This window comes from Sarcophilus harrisii, chromosome 4 (assembly GCF_902635505.1).
Source record: "Sarcophilus harrisii chromosome 4, mSarHar1.11, whole genome shotgun sequence".
NCBI lineage: Eukaryota > Metazoa > Chordata > Mammalia > Dasyuromorphia > Dasyuridae > Sarcophilus > Sarcophilus harrisii.
In genome coordinates, this window is record NC_045429.1 from 190,865,592 (window position 1) to 190,883,013 (window position 17,422).

Below are 17,422 nucleotides of genomic sequence, written 5' to 3' on the forward strand. Positions count from 1 at the left end.
GACACTTAACACTTTCTGGCTGTGTGACCCTGGGCAAGTCATTTAATTCCAATTGTCTCAGGAAAAAAAAAAAGAATTCATCATCGGATAATCTTGTTGCTGCGTACCAGGAGCAGATCTCCTGGTTCTGCTCACTTCACTTAGCATCAGTGCATGTAAGTCTTTCCAGGACTTTCTGAAATCATCCTGTTGGTCATTTCTTACAAAACAATAATATTCCATAACATTCATATATCACATTTTATTCAGCCAGTCCCCACTTGATGAGCATCTGCTCAGTTTCCAGTTTCTGGCCACTACCAAAGGGCTGCCACAAATATTCTTGCACATACAGGTCCTTTTCTCTCCTTTAAGATCTCTTTGGGATATAAGCCCAGTAGTAACACTGCTGGATCAAAGGGTATGCACAGTTTCATAACTTTTTGAGCATAGTTCCAAACTGCTCTCCAGAATGGTTGGATCCGTTCACAACTCCACCAACAATGTATAAGTATCCCACTTTTCCTACATCCCCTCCAACATTCCTCATTATCTTTTCCAGTCATCTTAGCCAGTCTGACAGATGTGTAGTGATATCTCAAGAGTTGTCTTAATTTGCTCTTTTCTGATCAATGGTGATTTGGGATACCCTTTCATATGAGTAGAAATAGTTTCAATTTCTTCATCTGTAATTACCCTTTGACCATTTATCAATTGGAGAATGGCTTGAATTCTTATAAATTTTGGTCAGTTTTCTATGTTTTAGAAATTAGGCCTTCATCAGAACCTTTGAACATAAAAATGTTTTCCCAGTTTGAGTAACATTGTTTTAAAAATAGGAAAATGCTAAAAAGCAATATTTTGTTTTGTATAACATATTAAGTTGATTTATTTTTATTGTTTTATTTTTTAGCTGACATGGGTTTTGCCAGATTATTCAATTCTCCCTTAAAACCCTTAGCAGACTTGGATCCAGTAGTAGTGACATTTTGGTATCGAGCTCCAGAACTGTTGCTTGGTGCAAGGCATTATACAAAGGCCATTGGTAAGTTAGCTTAAAATAATTTACCACCTTGGCAATACTCTTATCTTAAATATTTTAATGTTATGAAGTAGTCTTGTTAGACAAAGCTATTTATTTTAAAAACTTATATTCTAATTTCATGTTGTTTCAAAAAGTTTTTTTGGTAAGCTTAGACTTGGTTCTTGGAAACAGGATATGGTCCCTTTAATGGAAAGAACTCTCTTTCATATAGCAGAAATATGTGATCCTGTTGCTATGGAAATGATTGAATGCAAATTTTATTTTGTACAAAATTATGTGGGTAGAAGATTAGAAGTTTCCCTCAAAAAAAAAAAAAAAAAAGTAGTAAGCCAATAACGTGGGTAGAGGAATTTTTAGGTGGGGGAAAAGATAATCATCTTGACCAGGAGAGGGATTGTAATATTTCTTTTTTAGAAGTATATTTTCTCGGAACAGGAGTCAGGAACAGTTTACTTAAGAAGTAATAATAATAATAATATTGATAGCTGTCATTTGCCTTGGGCTTTTTTTCCTTTGAGATATATAAAGCAATTTTCATAGACAATTTTATCATCAGAGTGCTAAGAATTGATGACTGAATATGGGATCTTATATCAAAAACAAAAACGTAACTGTGGGAGCTGAAATATCTTGAAGAAGAGCTTCAGTTCTGGTAACCTGGTGATATTGCTACACATTCTAGAATTCTGTATAAGTCTAAAAATTAAGGCCTATAAAGGGATGTGAACTAAGATATGGTTTTAGTTCATTCCATTCAAGCCTAAGGATAGTTAAGAATCTGTTACCCTAATAGAAATGGAATACTTTAATAAGAATAATGCTTTTTAATTTTTGAATCCCATAGGTCTACTATAGAATGTTACCTGCAAAAACCTATTTATATCTTTCTACTTACTTTCATCCTGAAGGTGTGTGTGTGTGTGTTTGTGTGTAGTTCATTCTCATAATCATTTTTATATATGGTAACTTAAGCATATAAATAGTCATTGATGTTCCCTTAATAACTTACAACTTATTTTTTTAGGTTGCGTATATTTATTTAAAACTAAATACACAGAAATAACAAAATAGGAAAAGAAAGAAAAGAAAAATAAAATACAAAACATTGTCATGTGCACAGCAGAACATCAGGGAAAATTCAAAATATATAACAAAATTCCATTTCAACAAACCACATATAATAACAGAAGAAATTATATTCATGACATCCATCTTTTCTTTGCTTTCTCGTAAATTATTCTTTTGTTTTCTGCTATGTAGTTTTTCCTTTTTTCCTTACCTCTCCCAAGTAGGCTACAGTTAAATACATGTGTGTATACATACATACATGCATCCACACCAATATCCACGTACATATTTACATACATGGCCATAAGCATACATACATGCATTTACACATGTAGATATGCATCAAAAATAATATTAACATGGCTATTGTATAAATATATTTCCCTCTTGATTGAATCTTTAAGTTTGAATTTGAGTTTAATGATTATTAGTTCTATTTTTTTTCCTAACGAATTATACTCCTGCTTTTTGTTACGGTGTTTTTGTATATCTCTTATTTTCTATCCCTGCTTACTTTTGTACTTTAATTCAGTTCCTTAACCTGCTGTGCCATTATGTCACCTCCCTCAACTCATGGATTTCTCAATTTCTTTCTCCACTTTTCTCCTTCTTCTTTATCCCATTCCCATTAATCTACAGATTGTATCCTATACAATTCTAATTGTAGCTCCAGCATATTTGAATTTTTGTTTTGTTTTGTTTTATTTTTTTTTTCTTGTAGAATTTTCTTTTTGATGTGGGGTAAGAAGGATTTTTCAAAATTTAACAATTATATAGCAGCATTTTCCATGTAGGATATCATTGAGGTTGTGATTGGTGGATTTTTTTTTCTATTTCTACTTTACTCTCTTGTTCTGTCACTCCGGGACAGTTTTCTTCGATTATTTCTTCCATTATTTTGTCAAGATTCTTTTTCTTGGAGCTTTTAGGGAGTCCAATTATTCTTATATTTTCTCCTCTTGATCTGTTCTCCAAATCTGTTGTTTTTCTTACAAAATGTTTCACATTTCCTTTATTTTTTCATTCTTTGTTGTTGTTGTTGTTATTTTTTTGGTTTGCTTTAATTTCACTGGTTTCTCCTTGCCCAATTCTAATTTTTTAGAATTTTTTCCCTTAAGACTTTATTTCCTTTTCTAATTGGTTAGCTCCCTCCCCCCTCTCCCCCCCCCCCCCCCATGATCTTGTTTTTCTTGGATGGTTTTTATTTTTTTCCCCTCATTGTCTTTTATTTCATTTTTGAAGTCTTGTTTGAGTTCCTCTATAAATTACTTGTTCTGCCCCAAGTCTTACTTATTTTTCACTGGTCTATGTTTGTCCTGAGGTACAATTTTATTAGCACCTTGTTTGTGGGGGTAATCTGGAGAGCTTGGAATTTTCTGGCCTATTCCATCATCTTCCCAGAATTCTCCCATTTATAATTATTACTACTACTAATAATAAATTAAAAATAAATCCTCCCCTTCCCTCCTGTCTTAGTGTTCATCCCCTCCTTAAGTTATCTTAAAAATTAATTCCTCAGAGCCGTCACAGTGTTGTCAAGTACAAATCTCCTGTATGTGCCTTTACTCTACTCTACCTGTTCTTCATGTCTCTCTTTTTGTTCTTCCTGTTTTTTCATCTGTCCTTTTCCTACATAAGATTTTCTCCCTTTTACCTTTGCCTCCTGCTTTGGATAGATTACTTTGTTACTCTTACTTCTGTTAAGGATTCCCTGTGGATCATTTTATCAGTTTTATGACTCTCTAAATCAAAAATCCCTTCTCTGGCCTTTGGTCCCCTATATGTATTATTTTTCATATTAGAATATAAGCTCTTTCAAAGCAGAATTATCTCATTTTAAAATTTGTATTTAGGAAGTAAGGTTCAGAACTTGTATGAATTTGTATTCATATTGCCAGCACAGTACTTTGCATATAGTAAGCACTTAATAAGTATTTTTTCATTCATTCATTTTTGCATCTAGGACTATGATGTTAGATTTCCAGTTTTGTTTCCTTGTACTTAGTGTATAGTACTAGCTTAAATTACGTCAGATGCTATTAAGATGAAAAGGCTTTGAAGTTGGATATTGACTGAATCATGGACCAACATAGTAAAGAGATAACCATTAAATCAAATGTTGGCTGTCAAATAATGGATTTTCTGTGGGGGGCACATGAGCTCCTGAAGGATAGTTTAAGAAAGTTTGTGACCCAACTTCATGGAAGAAGTACTTAATATTGATGAAGTCAGGAATCCTTTGAAGTAGTTGAGAAAAAAACATATTCTAGTCCTACTTATATTATCAAGTTAAAATGATCTATTATTTTGTCAGTGTAGATAGAAAAATTACCTTAATGTCCAACATGGTGGTAGGCCTACTACAGCTTAGCTTAGTTGGCCCTTGGCAGATATATATCCATTCTTGAGAGGTCCTTACATTATGAAGATAGAACTAAATAATTCATAGGGTCATCTTTAGTCTTAAGTTCTAGTATGTAATAGAAGAGAAGATATTTTCTAAAAATTTATATAGATATAACCCATAAAGATAGTAGAAAGGCAGAAATGAGGAAGCAGAACATTTAGTGAATTTGGTCCATATTTATTGCATTGCCACATTGTGAACAATCTAGATTTGGCCCATATATTTTTGACAGTATCCCAAAAATGTCTCTCCTTACTTGAAACTTATCTGGTGAATTTTAGTTTTAGATCCAAAAGCACACACAACAAATATTTTTTAGTTGCTTTCAGTATGCAAAGTTTACTACTGTACTTGGCTTTTGGGATGCAAAGACAAACAAAATATTTCCCATCTGCAAAGATGAATCAGCTCTTTTGAAAAGTAAAGGCAAAAATGTGCAGAAGTGGAAAATGGAGTATAATTGTGAGAATAGCTAATAGAAAAACTTGATTGCAATATAGTCAATTGGTAAGCATTTATAGTGCTAGACACTGTGCTAAGTACTAGAGATAGAAAAAAAGTTAAAAAGTAGTCCCAGCCCTCAAAAGGTTATAATACAAAGGAGGAAATCTCATGCAAGAAAATGTAAATACTCTATATACAATATAAAAAATCAACAGAGGAAAAACTTCAGATCCTTTTTAAGTGTTGGGAGATGCTTCTTGTAGAAGGCAGGAATTTAGTTAGACCTTGAAGGAGGTCAGGGAAGCTAGGAGGTGGAGATGAGAAGAGGGAAGACTTTCTAAGTATGCGGGGACAGCAACTGGAAATGCCTAAAGCCAGGAGTTGGAGGTTTTTGTTCTAGGAACAACAAGGAATCCAGTTTCACTATATTGAAGAGTATTTAGGGGTAGGGGTGGAGTGATATAAAGTGGAACAAGATTGAAAAAAGTTTGAGATGGGGAGGGGGAGATTATGTAGGACTTTGTTTTTTTGTTTTTTTTTTTTTAATAGCCTTTTATTTACAGGATATATACATGGGTAACTTTACAGCATTAACAATTGCCAAACCTCTTGTTCCAATTTTCCCTCCCCTCCACCCCTCCCTAGATGGCAGGATGAAGATTTTAAATATATTAAAATATAAATTAAACACAATAAGTATACATGACCAAAACGTTATTTTGCTGTACAAAAGTCAGACTCTGAAATTTTACAATTACGGAAAATCAAAAAATCAGGTGTGCATAAGTATAGGGATTAGAATTCAATGTAATGGTTTTATCATCTCCCAGAGTTCTTTTTCTGGCATGCTAGTTCAGTTCACTGCTCCATTAGAAATGTTTGGTTGATCTCCTTGCAGGAGGTGGTCCATCAGAACTGTCATCATATATATTTTGTTGAATTATATAATTCCTGGTCCTCCATTTCACTCAGCATCAGTTGGTTAAGTCTCTCAGGCCCAAAATTATCCTGTTGGTCATTTCTTACAGCAGTAATATTCCAAATTTTCATATACCACAGTTTATTCAGCCATTCTCAACTGATGGACATCCATTCAGTTTCAGTTTTAAACAAAAAGGGCCCCAAAACATTCGTCATCAGGTCCCTTTCCCTTCTTTATAATCTCGGATATAATCCCTAAGTCTCTGGATCAAAGGGTATGACAGTTTGTCTTTGAGCATAGTTCCAAACTACTCTCCAAAATGGTTGGATTCGTTCACAACTCCACCAACAATGCATCAATGTCCCAGTTTTCCCGCATCCCCTCCAACAATCATCATTATTTTTTCCTGTCATCTTATGTAGGACTTTGAATACCCAACAGAGAATTTTGCATTTGATCCTGGAGACGTAGGATAACCGGTTTTGTTTGTTGGGATAAAGGGAGGTAGTGACAGGGTCAAACCTACACTTTAATAAAATCACTTTGGCTGAATGAAGGATGGATTGGAATGGAGAGAGATCAACTAGCAGACCACTGTAATAATCTAGGTTTGTGGAGATAAAAATCTGTGAAGAGGAGTATATTGAGAGAGATTTTTGCAAAAGTGAAATTGAGAAGCTACATAATTTCTGATAGTATTTTGATCGTCTGTTCATTTTAATGCTGTTCGTTGGCTAATTAGATGTTATCTCTTTTCCTGTGCCCAAACAGAAGCAGACATAAAAATTTCTGTCATTTACCATTGAAGTAGAGAAATTTAGAATGAGTCAACTCCTAATTAAGTGATACCCATCATCAGTTTTAATGGTTAGCTAGAAAATTTTAACAGTGATTTTTCTACAGGCAAAATTTTTCTTCTTTTTTCAAACTTTTTCAAGACTTTTGTTTGTTTATATATTTTTATATATAAATTAAATACATTAAGAGTGCCTTGTCTTTGAATAGTTCTTATAATTGTGCCTGAATTGCATACAAATGTAGTTGTTTCATTTTCATTTACCAAAGAGAAAATTAGAATACAAATGCTAAATGACTTGCCAAGTTACATAATTAGTGAGTGGCCAAATCCTATTAGAACTTTCATTGCTCAGCTTCTACTCTGATCTTTTTTTGCACTGTTCCATGTTGCCTCTAATAAAATTTGCCACTCTGGGATGGTTTCACAGCATACATTAATTTGTGTATTAGTAAAAAAAAGGTGCATATCTATCTTGTCAGGTCTTATCCCAGATAATTGTACTGATCGCTTAATGGCCTTTAATAAAATTCTAGCGCAAGCACTGGGTAAGGAGTAAGGCTTTGTTCTAGTTGTGCTGGGAGGTTCACTCACTAGTTGTGCTGGGAGGGTTCAACAGCAGCCCTCCCTAAAAAAAACAAGGTACTCGTTTTTAATCCTAATTGTAAATTGTCTCTTCCCCAGAGATTGATGGGGATTTTTTCAACTATAAAAGGAACAAAAACTCCTGTTTCGCCTTCATAAGTCCATCTCAGCTGCTATTGATCCTCCTACACCAGACATGTAGGTGTCTGCCTTAATCTTTGGCCAGTGACTGGGCCAGTTGGCACCTCTAATGACTGTACAATTTCCACCTGTGTCTACCAATCCAGCTGTTGTCCAATATATTCCTGGATTTTGTTGCTTGGAGTCAGAATCTGGGCTACTATGACCAGATTGCTTATTAGAGAGTCTGTATCAGTAAACCTGATACTACTACTTCTTTTGGTTGATAAGTCACACATTGTCTACCTGTATTAGTGACTGGGATATTATCTGCACATTCCCCGGTTTCCCACATCAGTGTGGGGATGGACACTGTTTTGTATGTACACTCAGGAGGTGAAATGGTCAAGCCTACTGTGCCTAGAGGCAAGGGATCCATATTCTGGAGAGGAACAGATTTCACCTCTCCAGGGGGTATCTCAGTTGTCCCAGCTGCATGCAGCTCTATTCTCCCCAATTGTAATCCCTTTCTCCCATCAGATGGCTTCCTGGCTGATTGGTCATATCTGGATATTGGACTTCTCGGCACTCTTTGGGTGCAACATTGACTGCCATCATGCCCCAAGTATTTTTGGCCTTGGGCCCCTCATCCCGTTTCCCTGAATCAGTCTACGTTCTGAGGCCCAATGGAAGCCTCTGTTGCATTTTGGACATGGGGTATTGGGTCTTGTTCTCCCACCCTGTTTTCTCACTCTGTCTCTATGCCAACATTGAGCTTTCAGATGCCCTACTTTACCACATTGAAAGCATTGACTAGTTTCTCTGGAAGTCCCTTGCCAAAAGGAACCTTCTCTTCCCATGTTGGGATCTTGGGAAGTCTGCATCATAGCCTGGCTATAAAAGGCATTTGTGCCCACCGTGGCACAGCGTCTTATGATCTCCTCTAAAGGAGCATCCTTGCACAGTCCTAGTGTAATTCTTCTGCAAACCTCATTAGCATTTTCTTTAGCAAGTTGTCTTCTCATAATTTCTGTTGCTGCATTTTTACCAAAGTTCGTACAACAGCTGTTTGCAAATGTCCCACAAAATCAGCAAAGGGTTCATTTGGCCCTTGTGTTAATTTTGTGAAGTCCTTACTCTTGTCGTTTTAACTGGGGAGAAAAATCCATGCTTTGATAGCAGCAGCAGCAATTTGCTTATATGCTACTAAGGGGTAATTAATCTGTACTGAAATTTCTGCATAAGAACCTGTTAGTTGGTCATAGGTGATTGGAGGATTAACTCCACTCTGATTATTTTGTTGGGCTTGTATCCTACAGTGCTCACTATATTCAGAACACCACAAGTTTTGTCCAGGTTCTAAGCATGTCCTTGCTATAGATTTCCAGTCCCTCGGGGTTAAGACTTCATAAGCCAAATTCTGTAATAACATCTTAACATAAGCTGATGTAACCCCACAAATAGTGCGAGCCTTTTTCAGGTCTTTGAGGATGTCTATATCAAAAGGACTGTATCTTCTACTTTCTTGACCTGAAGAGTTAAACTGTTGAATCACAGGATACACACCTTTATTTTCAAATCAGCTAAATCCTGTCCTTCTTCTGTGGCTTTAAGTACTGCTCTTTGCAATCTAGTCATGGGGGGTGATTGCTGGGGAAGGTGCTGGTGGAGTCATTGCCCCTCCCACTACTCTTCCTCCCTCCATCCCGGAAGGTGAAGTTGATGGTGGCAGGTTAAGGATCTGTTCAGTAGGTAGAGTTGAAACTGCCTTGTGAGAATGAGAATCACCACGCCCTTGAACCTGACTTAATTCCTCATGCCCTCTGGTGATAATGTCATTAATCTTTTTTTTCCTCACACTTCCTCATCTGGCCATTCTTAAAATTTTCCTTTTTTCTATAACTTGCAGGATTCTTTAAGGCCAATTGTATTATGTTGTATGTGTAGAATGCTTCCTTGGAAATTGAATGAGAATCTTTATCATTGTAGTATTCACCTAGTTGATCTACCAGCTTCCAATTATCTGGCTCTATCTCTTCTTCCTCTAAGAACCAAGGGAACATGCGCTCTAATGTACCCAAGAGTCTAGAGATCTGCAACCAAGTTACAATTAAGCCTTGTCCCTTGATCAACTTAAATATACTTTCTATAGCGCCCCCTCAGGGCAGGGGTGGGTCTGGGGGAAGAATCTTTTCCCAACATCTGCCCCATTTCAGCTAGAAATGGTTACTAGTTTAGCCCTTAACAAAGTAAGTTCCCTATTTGTGTATTAAAATACTCACCCTGTTTCCTGGTCACAGGAGACTTCTTCAGTGAAATGAGGGTCCTTGGTCCATACATTGGGCACCAAATGTGATGACCGCGTTAGCACCCTGGATAACTTAGAATCAGCCAGAATCAGGATAAGCAAAAGTCCTTGGTCTTTAGGGGTAGAAGTTAAGGGAATGGACACAGGAATCTCCACACCTCTCCTCTTTGTCTCCTGCCCAAAAATTACTTTGGCTTGTCTTACTCCACTCCCTATTCCCTCCTACAATTCTATATATACACCAATCATTGAGCCAGCACAGAATAGTGGGGTGGGCCATTTTCATATACAAATAGAGTATTGTCCAATAAGTAATTAGCCTTAAATGCTTGGTTGTCCAAGTGCACCTACTCAAGAATTTCAGCCCTTTACAATAGCCCTTGACCATAACAGGGTGAAGTTATCATATTAGGATCACATGCTAAATAATAAGAAAATCAAATTAAGCAGGTCCTCAAAGTATTTTATTTCAGAATTATGAAACACATTGCCAAACTTAATATTGTAGAAACTGAATACCACATACTGAAGTGTAATAAGGTATGTGTGTGTACACACACATACACATTCACTGTGAGGTAAATGTTTTTTACTTTTGTCCTTTAGCTTAATGTTTACAATTTATTAGAAGTGAGCTTCTGAACCTTACTACCTAAATGATATAGCTCTTTAGCAAAACACTACCTTTGATAGATTCTTTTCAGTGTGTGCATTAAAAAGATTGAAACCTCTCTCTTTTGAACATATTTATATTTTTTCATTGTTATTAAACCAAAACTATCTTTGCAATGTAATAAGATGCAGTGTCCTTTTCAAGGCCAACCTAAATATACTTTCTCCTTTGCACCAAATAGCATCATGTTAAGGCTCAGAAGAGACTGCAAAAGATTGGGGTCTCAAGAATTTGCAGGCTTGAATCCATATCCAAGTCAAAGGATAAAGTTTATTGTAATTGCAGTTGAAGTGGGCTAAGTTCCAAAAGAATTTTAGGAAAGGACCAGGAGCAAGGATTTTATCCATTTCCATTTATCCAGTTCTTGTCATTGATATGCTAATTTTATGACCTAAAGGTAGAACTGAGTAGTGGTCTTAGGAATTTGGTTATATCTGACCAAAGATCTAGGACTATCCTAAGGCCGGAAGACTTTAGAATCATTGACAGACAAGACTGTTAGAACAATAACACTCTAAGGTAAGAAAGTCTCAGGATCACTAATATATCTTCCCTAATGTCTAAGGGAAGAATTATTATTATAATCCTAGGCCAGAAGACTTTTACAGTCATTGATGGACAGATTATTAGAACAAAAGCACTTTAACGTCAGGGGGATCTCCCTACTACTGTCTCCCCTAGAAACTATATTCCATCAATGGTTCAGGAGGTTGGGGGATATTTTACAAAGGAATTGTGTCTAATCCTATTCTACACATTCATCTAGATTCATAGATTTAAAACTAGAAAGGAACTTTATATCATGTATTTTAGTTCCATAATTTTACAGATGAGCAATCTGAAGTCAAAGAGGTTGAGCAACGTGTTTGTGATTGTATTGGTATTTAAGGTTGATCCTTGAACTGAAGTTTTCTGGTGCCAAACTCATTCCCCATCCTATCTCCTTCAATGGAACCAAATTATAGGCAGTGACCATTTAGATATCAGAATAATGTAATTAATTTTTAAATTCTCCACTCCATTGCCCATAATTTCTGAAATAAAAAATAAATGTTTCCTCACCCATGTCATTTACTCAGTTGCTTTTTATTAAGAAATAAAAGAAACATTTATTTTTCTACAAAACTATTATCACCATAGGAATATAGGCTTTTTGCATCTGACTAGAAGCAGGATAGAGGAGGATACAATGGAGAAAGAATAATTTTGAAAACAGAGTTGCCCAGTAATAGGCTTCAGTAATGTGAGAGGCAAAGAGGGCATGAACTAGGCGTTATATGAGTGAAGAGGGAGAGACATTGTGAAGATTGAAATAAGTTTTGATAACTGATTAGTTAAATATTACAATGAGGAGTCAAAGATGACATTAAGATTGTGAATGTGGGTGACTGACAAAGTGGGGAGTGAAGCACTCTACAAATTGAACAATAGTTCTTTGTATACCAGAACCTGCATCTAAGTAAAGAAAGAGTTCTGTCCAAACTTCTCATTTTCTACCTGACTGCACTACTCTGGGACTTTTTTGATTTCTCCATCATTCCTTAAATACCTTCCCATCTTTTCAGCTTCCTTTTGTCTTTTCTCTTTAGATTATAAACTGCTTGAAGGCAAGGATTTTTTTTTTTTAAACCTATTTGTGTTCCCAGGGCTCAAATAAAGTATCTGCTACGTTATAGATGCTTAGTGATCTTTCTTGACTGACTGACAGATCTTAGTTAAAAGAGGGAGTTGCTTCAGCAAGTTTACACATATTCTCACACCAAGCTAACTCTGTGAGGTGTAAAGTCCCTTTTGCTCTTTTGTGCATAATAGTCCTTGGAGTAAGAGCTCCAATTTTTTATGCTGACTGTTAATTTAACTCTATCAGTTTATCTGATGACTTCTTTCAGAAACTGGGTTAAGACAGGAAATATACTGTACCAAAATGATGTGGGTAAGCCACACCTATAGCCCTTTCTGTAGCATGGTTGCCTGTGTGTCTCAGAAGTCCTGATTTTTAGTATACACAGTGAGACTTATTTTGGGGAATATTTGCTATCTATTAGGTTCCTGGGTCTGTTTGGGACCTTAGTCTGGAGTATCTCCATAGATGGAAAGCATTAGCAGGTCTAAAATTGAAGGATAAACAAAAATACACCATGGAAGACTCTCTTGTCTTGTTTATTTTGCTTAACTATCCAATGATGGATAGTTAAGCAAAATAAACCAACATTTTGTCCATGGCTGAAAAGCTATGAGTAATTCTATGGTCTATTTTCCAAGAGGAGGAGAAGGAGCATGGTTTACCATCTGTCCTCTGAAATTATAATTGGTAATCATATTGCTCAATTCCTTTGGTGTTTTACTTTACATTTTTGTGGTCATTGTGTAAAAATTGCTCTTTTTGCTCTGCTTACTACAATCTTTATCAGTTCACATGATTTTCCCAGGGCTTCTCTGAGTTATTCATGTTTAAGGTGACATAGTGAATAAAATCCTAGGTCATGTTCCTGAGCCTCAGCCACCTATTAGCTGTATGACCCTGGGCAAGTCATTTAACCCTGTTTACCTCAGTTTTCTAATTTGTAAAATTAGCTGAAGAAGGAAAAGACAAACCACTCTTATGCAAGAATCCCCCCTATTGGGGTCATGAAAAGCCAGATACAACTAAAATAACTGAATAACATTTTATTACATGTATCTATTGCAATTTGTTTAACCATTCTCCAGTTAGTGAAAACCTACTTTTCTTCTAGTACTTTACTATCACAAAAGAGGCTACAATGAATATTTTCATAAATGTCATCTTTTTCTTTATCTTTGATCTCCTTGGGGTATGTGCACCATATTCCTGAGTTAAAAATGTTATTTTTCAGTTGTGTCTGATTCTTCATAACCATGTGGACTTGGGGCTTTCTTGAAAGATACTGAAATGGTTGGCTGTTTTCTTCTCCATTAGCAAACAGGTTAAGTAACTTGCCCAAGGTTACACAGGAATTTTCTGTGGCTAGATTTGAATAAGAGTCTTATCCATTGTGCAACTACCTAGCTGTCAAAGAACATGCATAATTTAATAAATTTTTTATTGTAGTCACAAGTTTTTCTGTTTTTTTTAAATAGAATATTGGGATATCACAATATCACAATATGTTCACGTGCCTGTCTTTTCTCTTAGTTCTTCCAGCATTTATTATTTTGTCTTTTGTTACCCTGTTCCATGCTGAGTGTTCTCCAGCTTTTTCCATGCTTATTATGAGAACACAGGTGTGCATCTGGACTATTGTAACAACCTCTTAATAATTTTCTAAGCTTCTAGTCCAACTTTATTAAAATTTTATATCCCCACATATTCCTAAAGCATTGATCTCAAGATTTCACTTCCCTACTCAGGAGGCTTCAGCAGGTTCCTGACAGTGACTTTCAGGATGAGAAAGGAAAATGACTTGGCAAAAAGATGTTTTTAAAGTCCAGAAGTACTACATTACACTTCTAACAGTCTTAGCACTTTAGAGGTGATGCAGTACCTAATTTGCTAAAGGGTTTGGCACAGCTTTATTCTTTTCTTCACCAAAAGTTTTAAAATCAGATATAATCATAAAATGGAAGGATTATTTCCAACCCCAAACCCCTTTTAAGATGTTCCCAATAAGTTATCATCTCATTTATACTTGAAGACTTCTTAATGAGAGAGAACTCACTCACTACCTCCTGGATTGAATTTTTACTTGAGTATAATGACTGGCAACATGCTTTTCCTTACATCAGGACAATATTTGTATTTGCAAATTTGACCCATTGCTCTTAATTCTAAAACCAATGAGAGTAGGATTCATCCCTCTTTTACATGACATTCTTTTAAACATTTGAATATAACCACCATGGCCCTTTTAACTCTTCTTTGGAATGAGCATCTGGCCTCACACATTTATTAGGTGTGTGATCTGGGGCAAGTCAGTTAACTTTATGGTTATCTTAAAAATAAAATGAGCTAGAAAAGGAAATGTCAGATTACTCCTATATCTTTGTCAAGAAAACCCCAAACAGGGTCATGGAGAATTGGACACAATTAAAATGACTAAACAAGCAATGACAAAACCTTCAGATATATTTTAGCTTTGAGTCCTCTCAAATGTAAAGTTTAAAAATTCTATTCTATTCTATATTATTATATTAAAATAATTAATTTTATTAATTATATAATATATTAAATTACATTGTGTTAAAAAAATAAAATTTTTTTCTTGCTTAGAAAAATATTCTGTCTTAATTAGAAAAAAAAAAAAAAACAATAAGCAGCTTGATACCCTGTATTCTGCATTTCCTTTCTTTTCCTAGGCCAGTTCTTTATAAATTCATTAAGAATGGGAGCTTTACTTATTTTCTGGTATTGTTATAGTATCTATTGTACTATTTTACTTATAGCAAGTTCTCAATGAATATTCTTTATTAAAATGATAAACATTTTATTCTTAAGATAGTACCATCATCCCATTTCAAATGAAAAGTTAGACCCTCTTTAAAAATTTTTTTTACACTTTACCTTTGTAATTAGTGGTGATTCTGTTCTAAATGATAATTTCATTCAGCAGCTTCTGTGTTAAAATTTGTATAAATGTATATTCAGATTGTTCATAAATCGCCCATACATATTTTTTATGTAAATTAATTTTATAGAGATCACTCATAAGATTTAATATAGTTATCCTCACTTTAAATGAAGATTAGACTTGTAGCCACTCAACAGGAAAGTTAGCAGAAATAAATACCACAATCCTTTATGCTATAATTGTATACTTCACTCAGAACCTCAGTGATTTTAAGATAAATTATTATTAGCAGAATAGAAATAGCATCCTAGAAGAGTGTTGTTAGAGGGAAAGTTAATAATGGTCTATCCTAGAGGAAGGAAATAAGAAACCCACAAGAAGAAATATAACTGTTCATTCATTAAAGAATATTATAACAAAGAGCCTGAACTATAAGAAACATTTATTATCTTTATTTAAGGAAGAAATATATTAGCAAAAATGGTTCTTTTGCTTGAAATGGTTAGCTTCTGTTATCTGAAAATATGACTTCAATGGGATATACTATTCCTGAGATTCAGTGACTTGAATTTTAAATAATTTTTATACTAATTTTCTAATAAGGTGTTTTTGTTTCATATAACAAATAATAAAATCTGACATGTTTTTTAATAAGAATTTGTTTTTATTTAGTTAGTCTGCTGAACTGTTAAATCACATTTGTTAGACTTGTTTAAACCCTGCTGTCAGTGTTACTTAGCTAGCATTTGGGTCTATACACTGAGAAAGCTAAAGTTGATAGACTTTCATATAAAAGTTGGATCTCTTCTAGGTATTTGTTGTAGTATGTACTGCTTTTTAGATTGAAAAAAGCTTTCATAAATACTACTTTATCACTATGTTTTTGATTATCTTGAAGGAGAATAACAACTATATTTAGAGTTTTTGTTTTATAATATCATTATCTGGAGCATCATGTTCTGCTTTAAGTTATCATTTGAATATCTTGGTGCTTAAGTTGTCATTGGTATTTGGAAAATGGTGTTTTGCTCTAAGTCACTGGAATACATTGCTTACTGAGGACAATAGCTAAAAAGTAACCTTTACCTAGAAATTTACAAATATTTTTTGTTTGGTTTTTGACCTGGAATGTGGCAATACAGCCATCTTAGCAACAACATTAGCATGCAGTTATGTAGGTCATTAAAGTTTGCAGATAATCTCATTTTATCCTCATTAATAACCTTGTGAGAAAGGAACTCACATAAGCCACATTTTATAAGTGAAGAACACGAGAGTCAGAAATGTTTAGTCATGAGGCAGCAGTGACCCTGGAATCAGGAGGATCTGAGTTCAATTCTAGTCTCTTTTTTTTTTTTTTTTAACTAGCTGTGTGACCCTAGACAAGTCACTTAACCACAACTGCCTCCCTTTCTCTCCCCCCCGCCAAAAAAAAGAAAAGAAAAGATTAATTCATTTTCTCTGGAGTCAAATAGCTAGTCTGAGGTAGAAATTGAAACTGAGTCTTCTTGATTTTAAAACCATCATGCTATTTACTATGCAACACTGACTCTCATGTGTATGTACTAACCATATATATGTAAATATCTTTGATGTAGTTCTTTTCAGTTATTTAGTGAACAAACTAAATTATATATGTAGAGTTTAATTTTTCTATGATAAAGAGAATTTAAATCAATGAATGTAATAATACATCCATATGATAAGTTGTCTTTTCCTCCTTCATAGATATATGGGCAATTGGTTGCATATTTGCTGAACTATTGACTTCAGAGCCTATTTTTCATTGTCGTCAAGAAGATATTAAAACAAGCAATCCTTTTCATCATGATCAACTAGATCGTATTTTTAGTGTCATGGGATTCCCAGCAGGTAATTTGTTCTTATTAAAGAAAATGTGTATAATATGTATGTTTTATTTTTAAATATGATGGTGAGCTTTTAAGATAATTATATCTTAGGATCCAGTAACCATTGAAATATTAAGGAAGGATAAACCATAATATCTCTTCTTTATATCAATCTGTGTCCATAATTAGAACTTTTTTTTCTTTTGTAAGATAAAGATTGGGAAGATATTAGAAAAATGCCAGAATATCCCACACTTCAAAAAGACTTCAGAAGAACAACGTAAGTACTTTTTATGTAAAATATAGCCGGAACAAAAACTCCCAATGAGAATGTTTGAAGCTTTTTTTTTTTTAAATCATACTTTTTACTAGGTGTGAATCATTGTTTGTGAAAGTAGGAAATGATTCATGTACAATAGTTATGAAAAAGAAAAAAGACTTTAAATAAAGGACGGATTCTAGATATATAAAAGGTATTATCAATAGATACTTTAAATATTTCTTCTATTCTAGTACAATAAAAGTACTTCAAGGTCACATGATTTTATTACTATATTTAAAATGATAAAATAACATGTATCATTGAATATCAAAGAGTTAGACTGATGAATGGGGGAGAGAAAATAAAAATGATATATTTATTTGATGTATCCTAGAATTGATGAAGAATAAGTAAGTAAAGAATCTATTTGAAGAATA

At 34.5% G+C, this 17,422-nt stretch overlaps 1 protein-coding gene across 4 annotated transcripts in view; it reads left to right on the forward strand.

The window, feature by feature from the left end:
- Positions 1-17,422, forward strand: part of CDK19 (cyclin dependent kinase 19) — a 208,353-nt gene that overhangs the window by 164,638 nt on the left and 26,293 nt on the right. For 3 of the 4 annotated variants that reach the window (XM_031964405.1, XM_031964407.1, XM_031964408.1), the window contains 3 exons: positions 893-1,024; positions 16,602-16,745; positions 16,934-17,003. In XM_031964405.1, coding sequence (XP_031820265.1) covers positions 893-1,024; positions 16,602-16,745; positions 16,934-17,003 — 346 coding nt within the window. The remainder of the gene's footprint in view (positions 1-892; positions 1,025-16,601; positions 16,746-16,933; positions 17,004-17,422) is intronic. The other variant, XM_031964406.1, reaches the window with a different exon arrangement.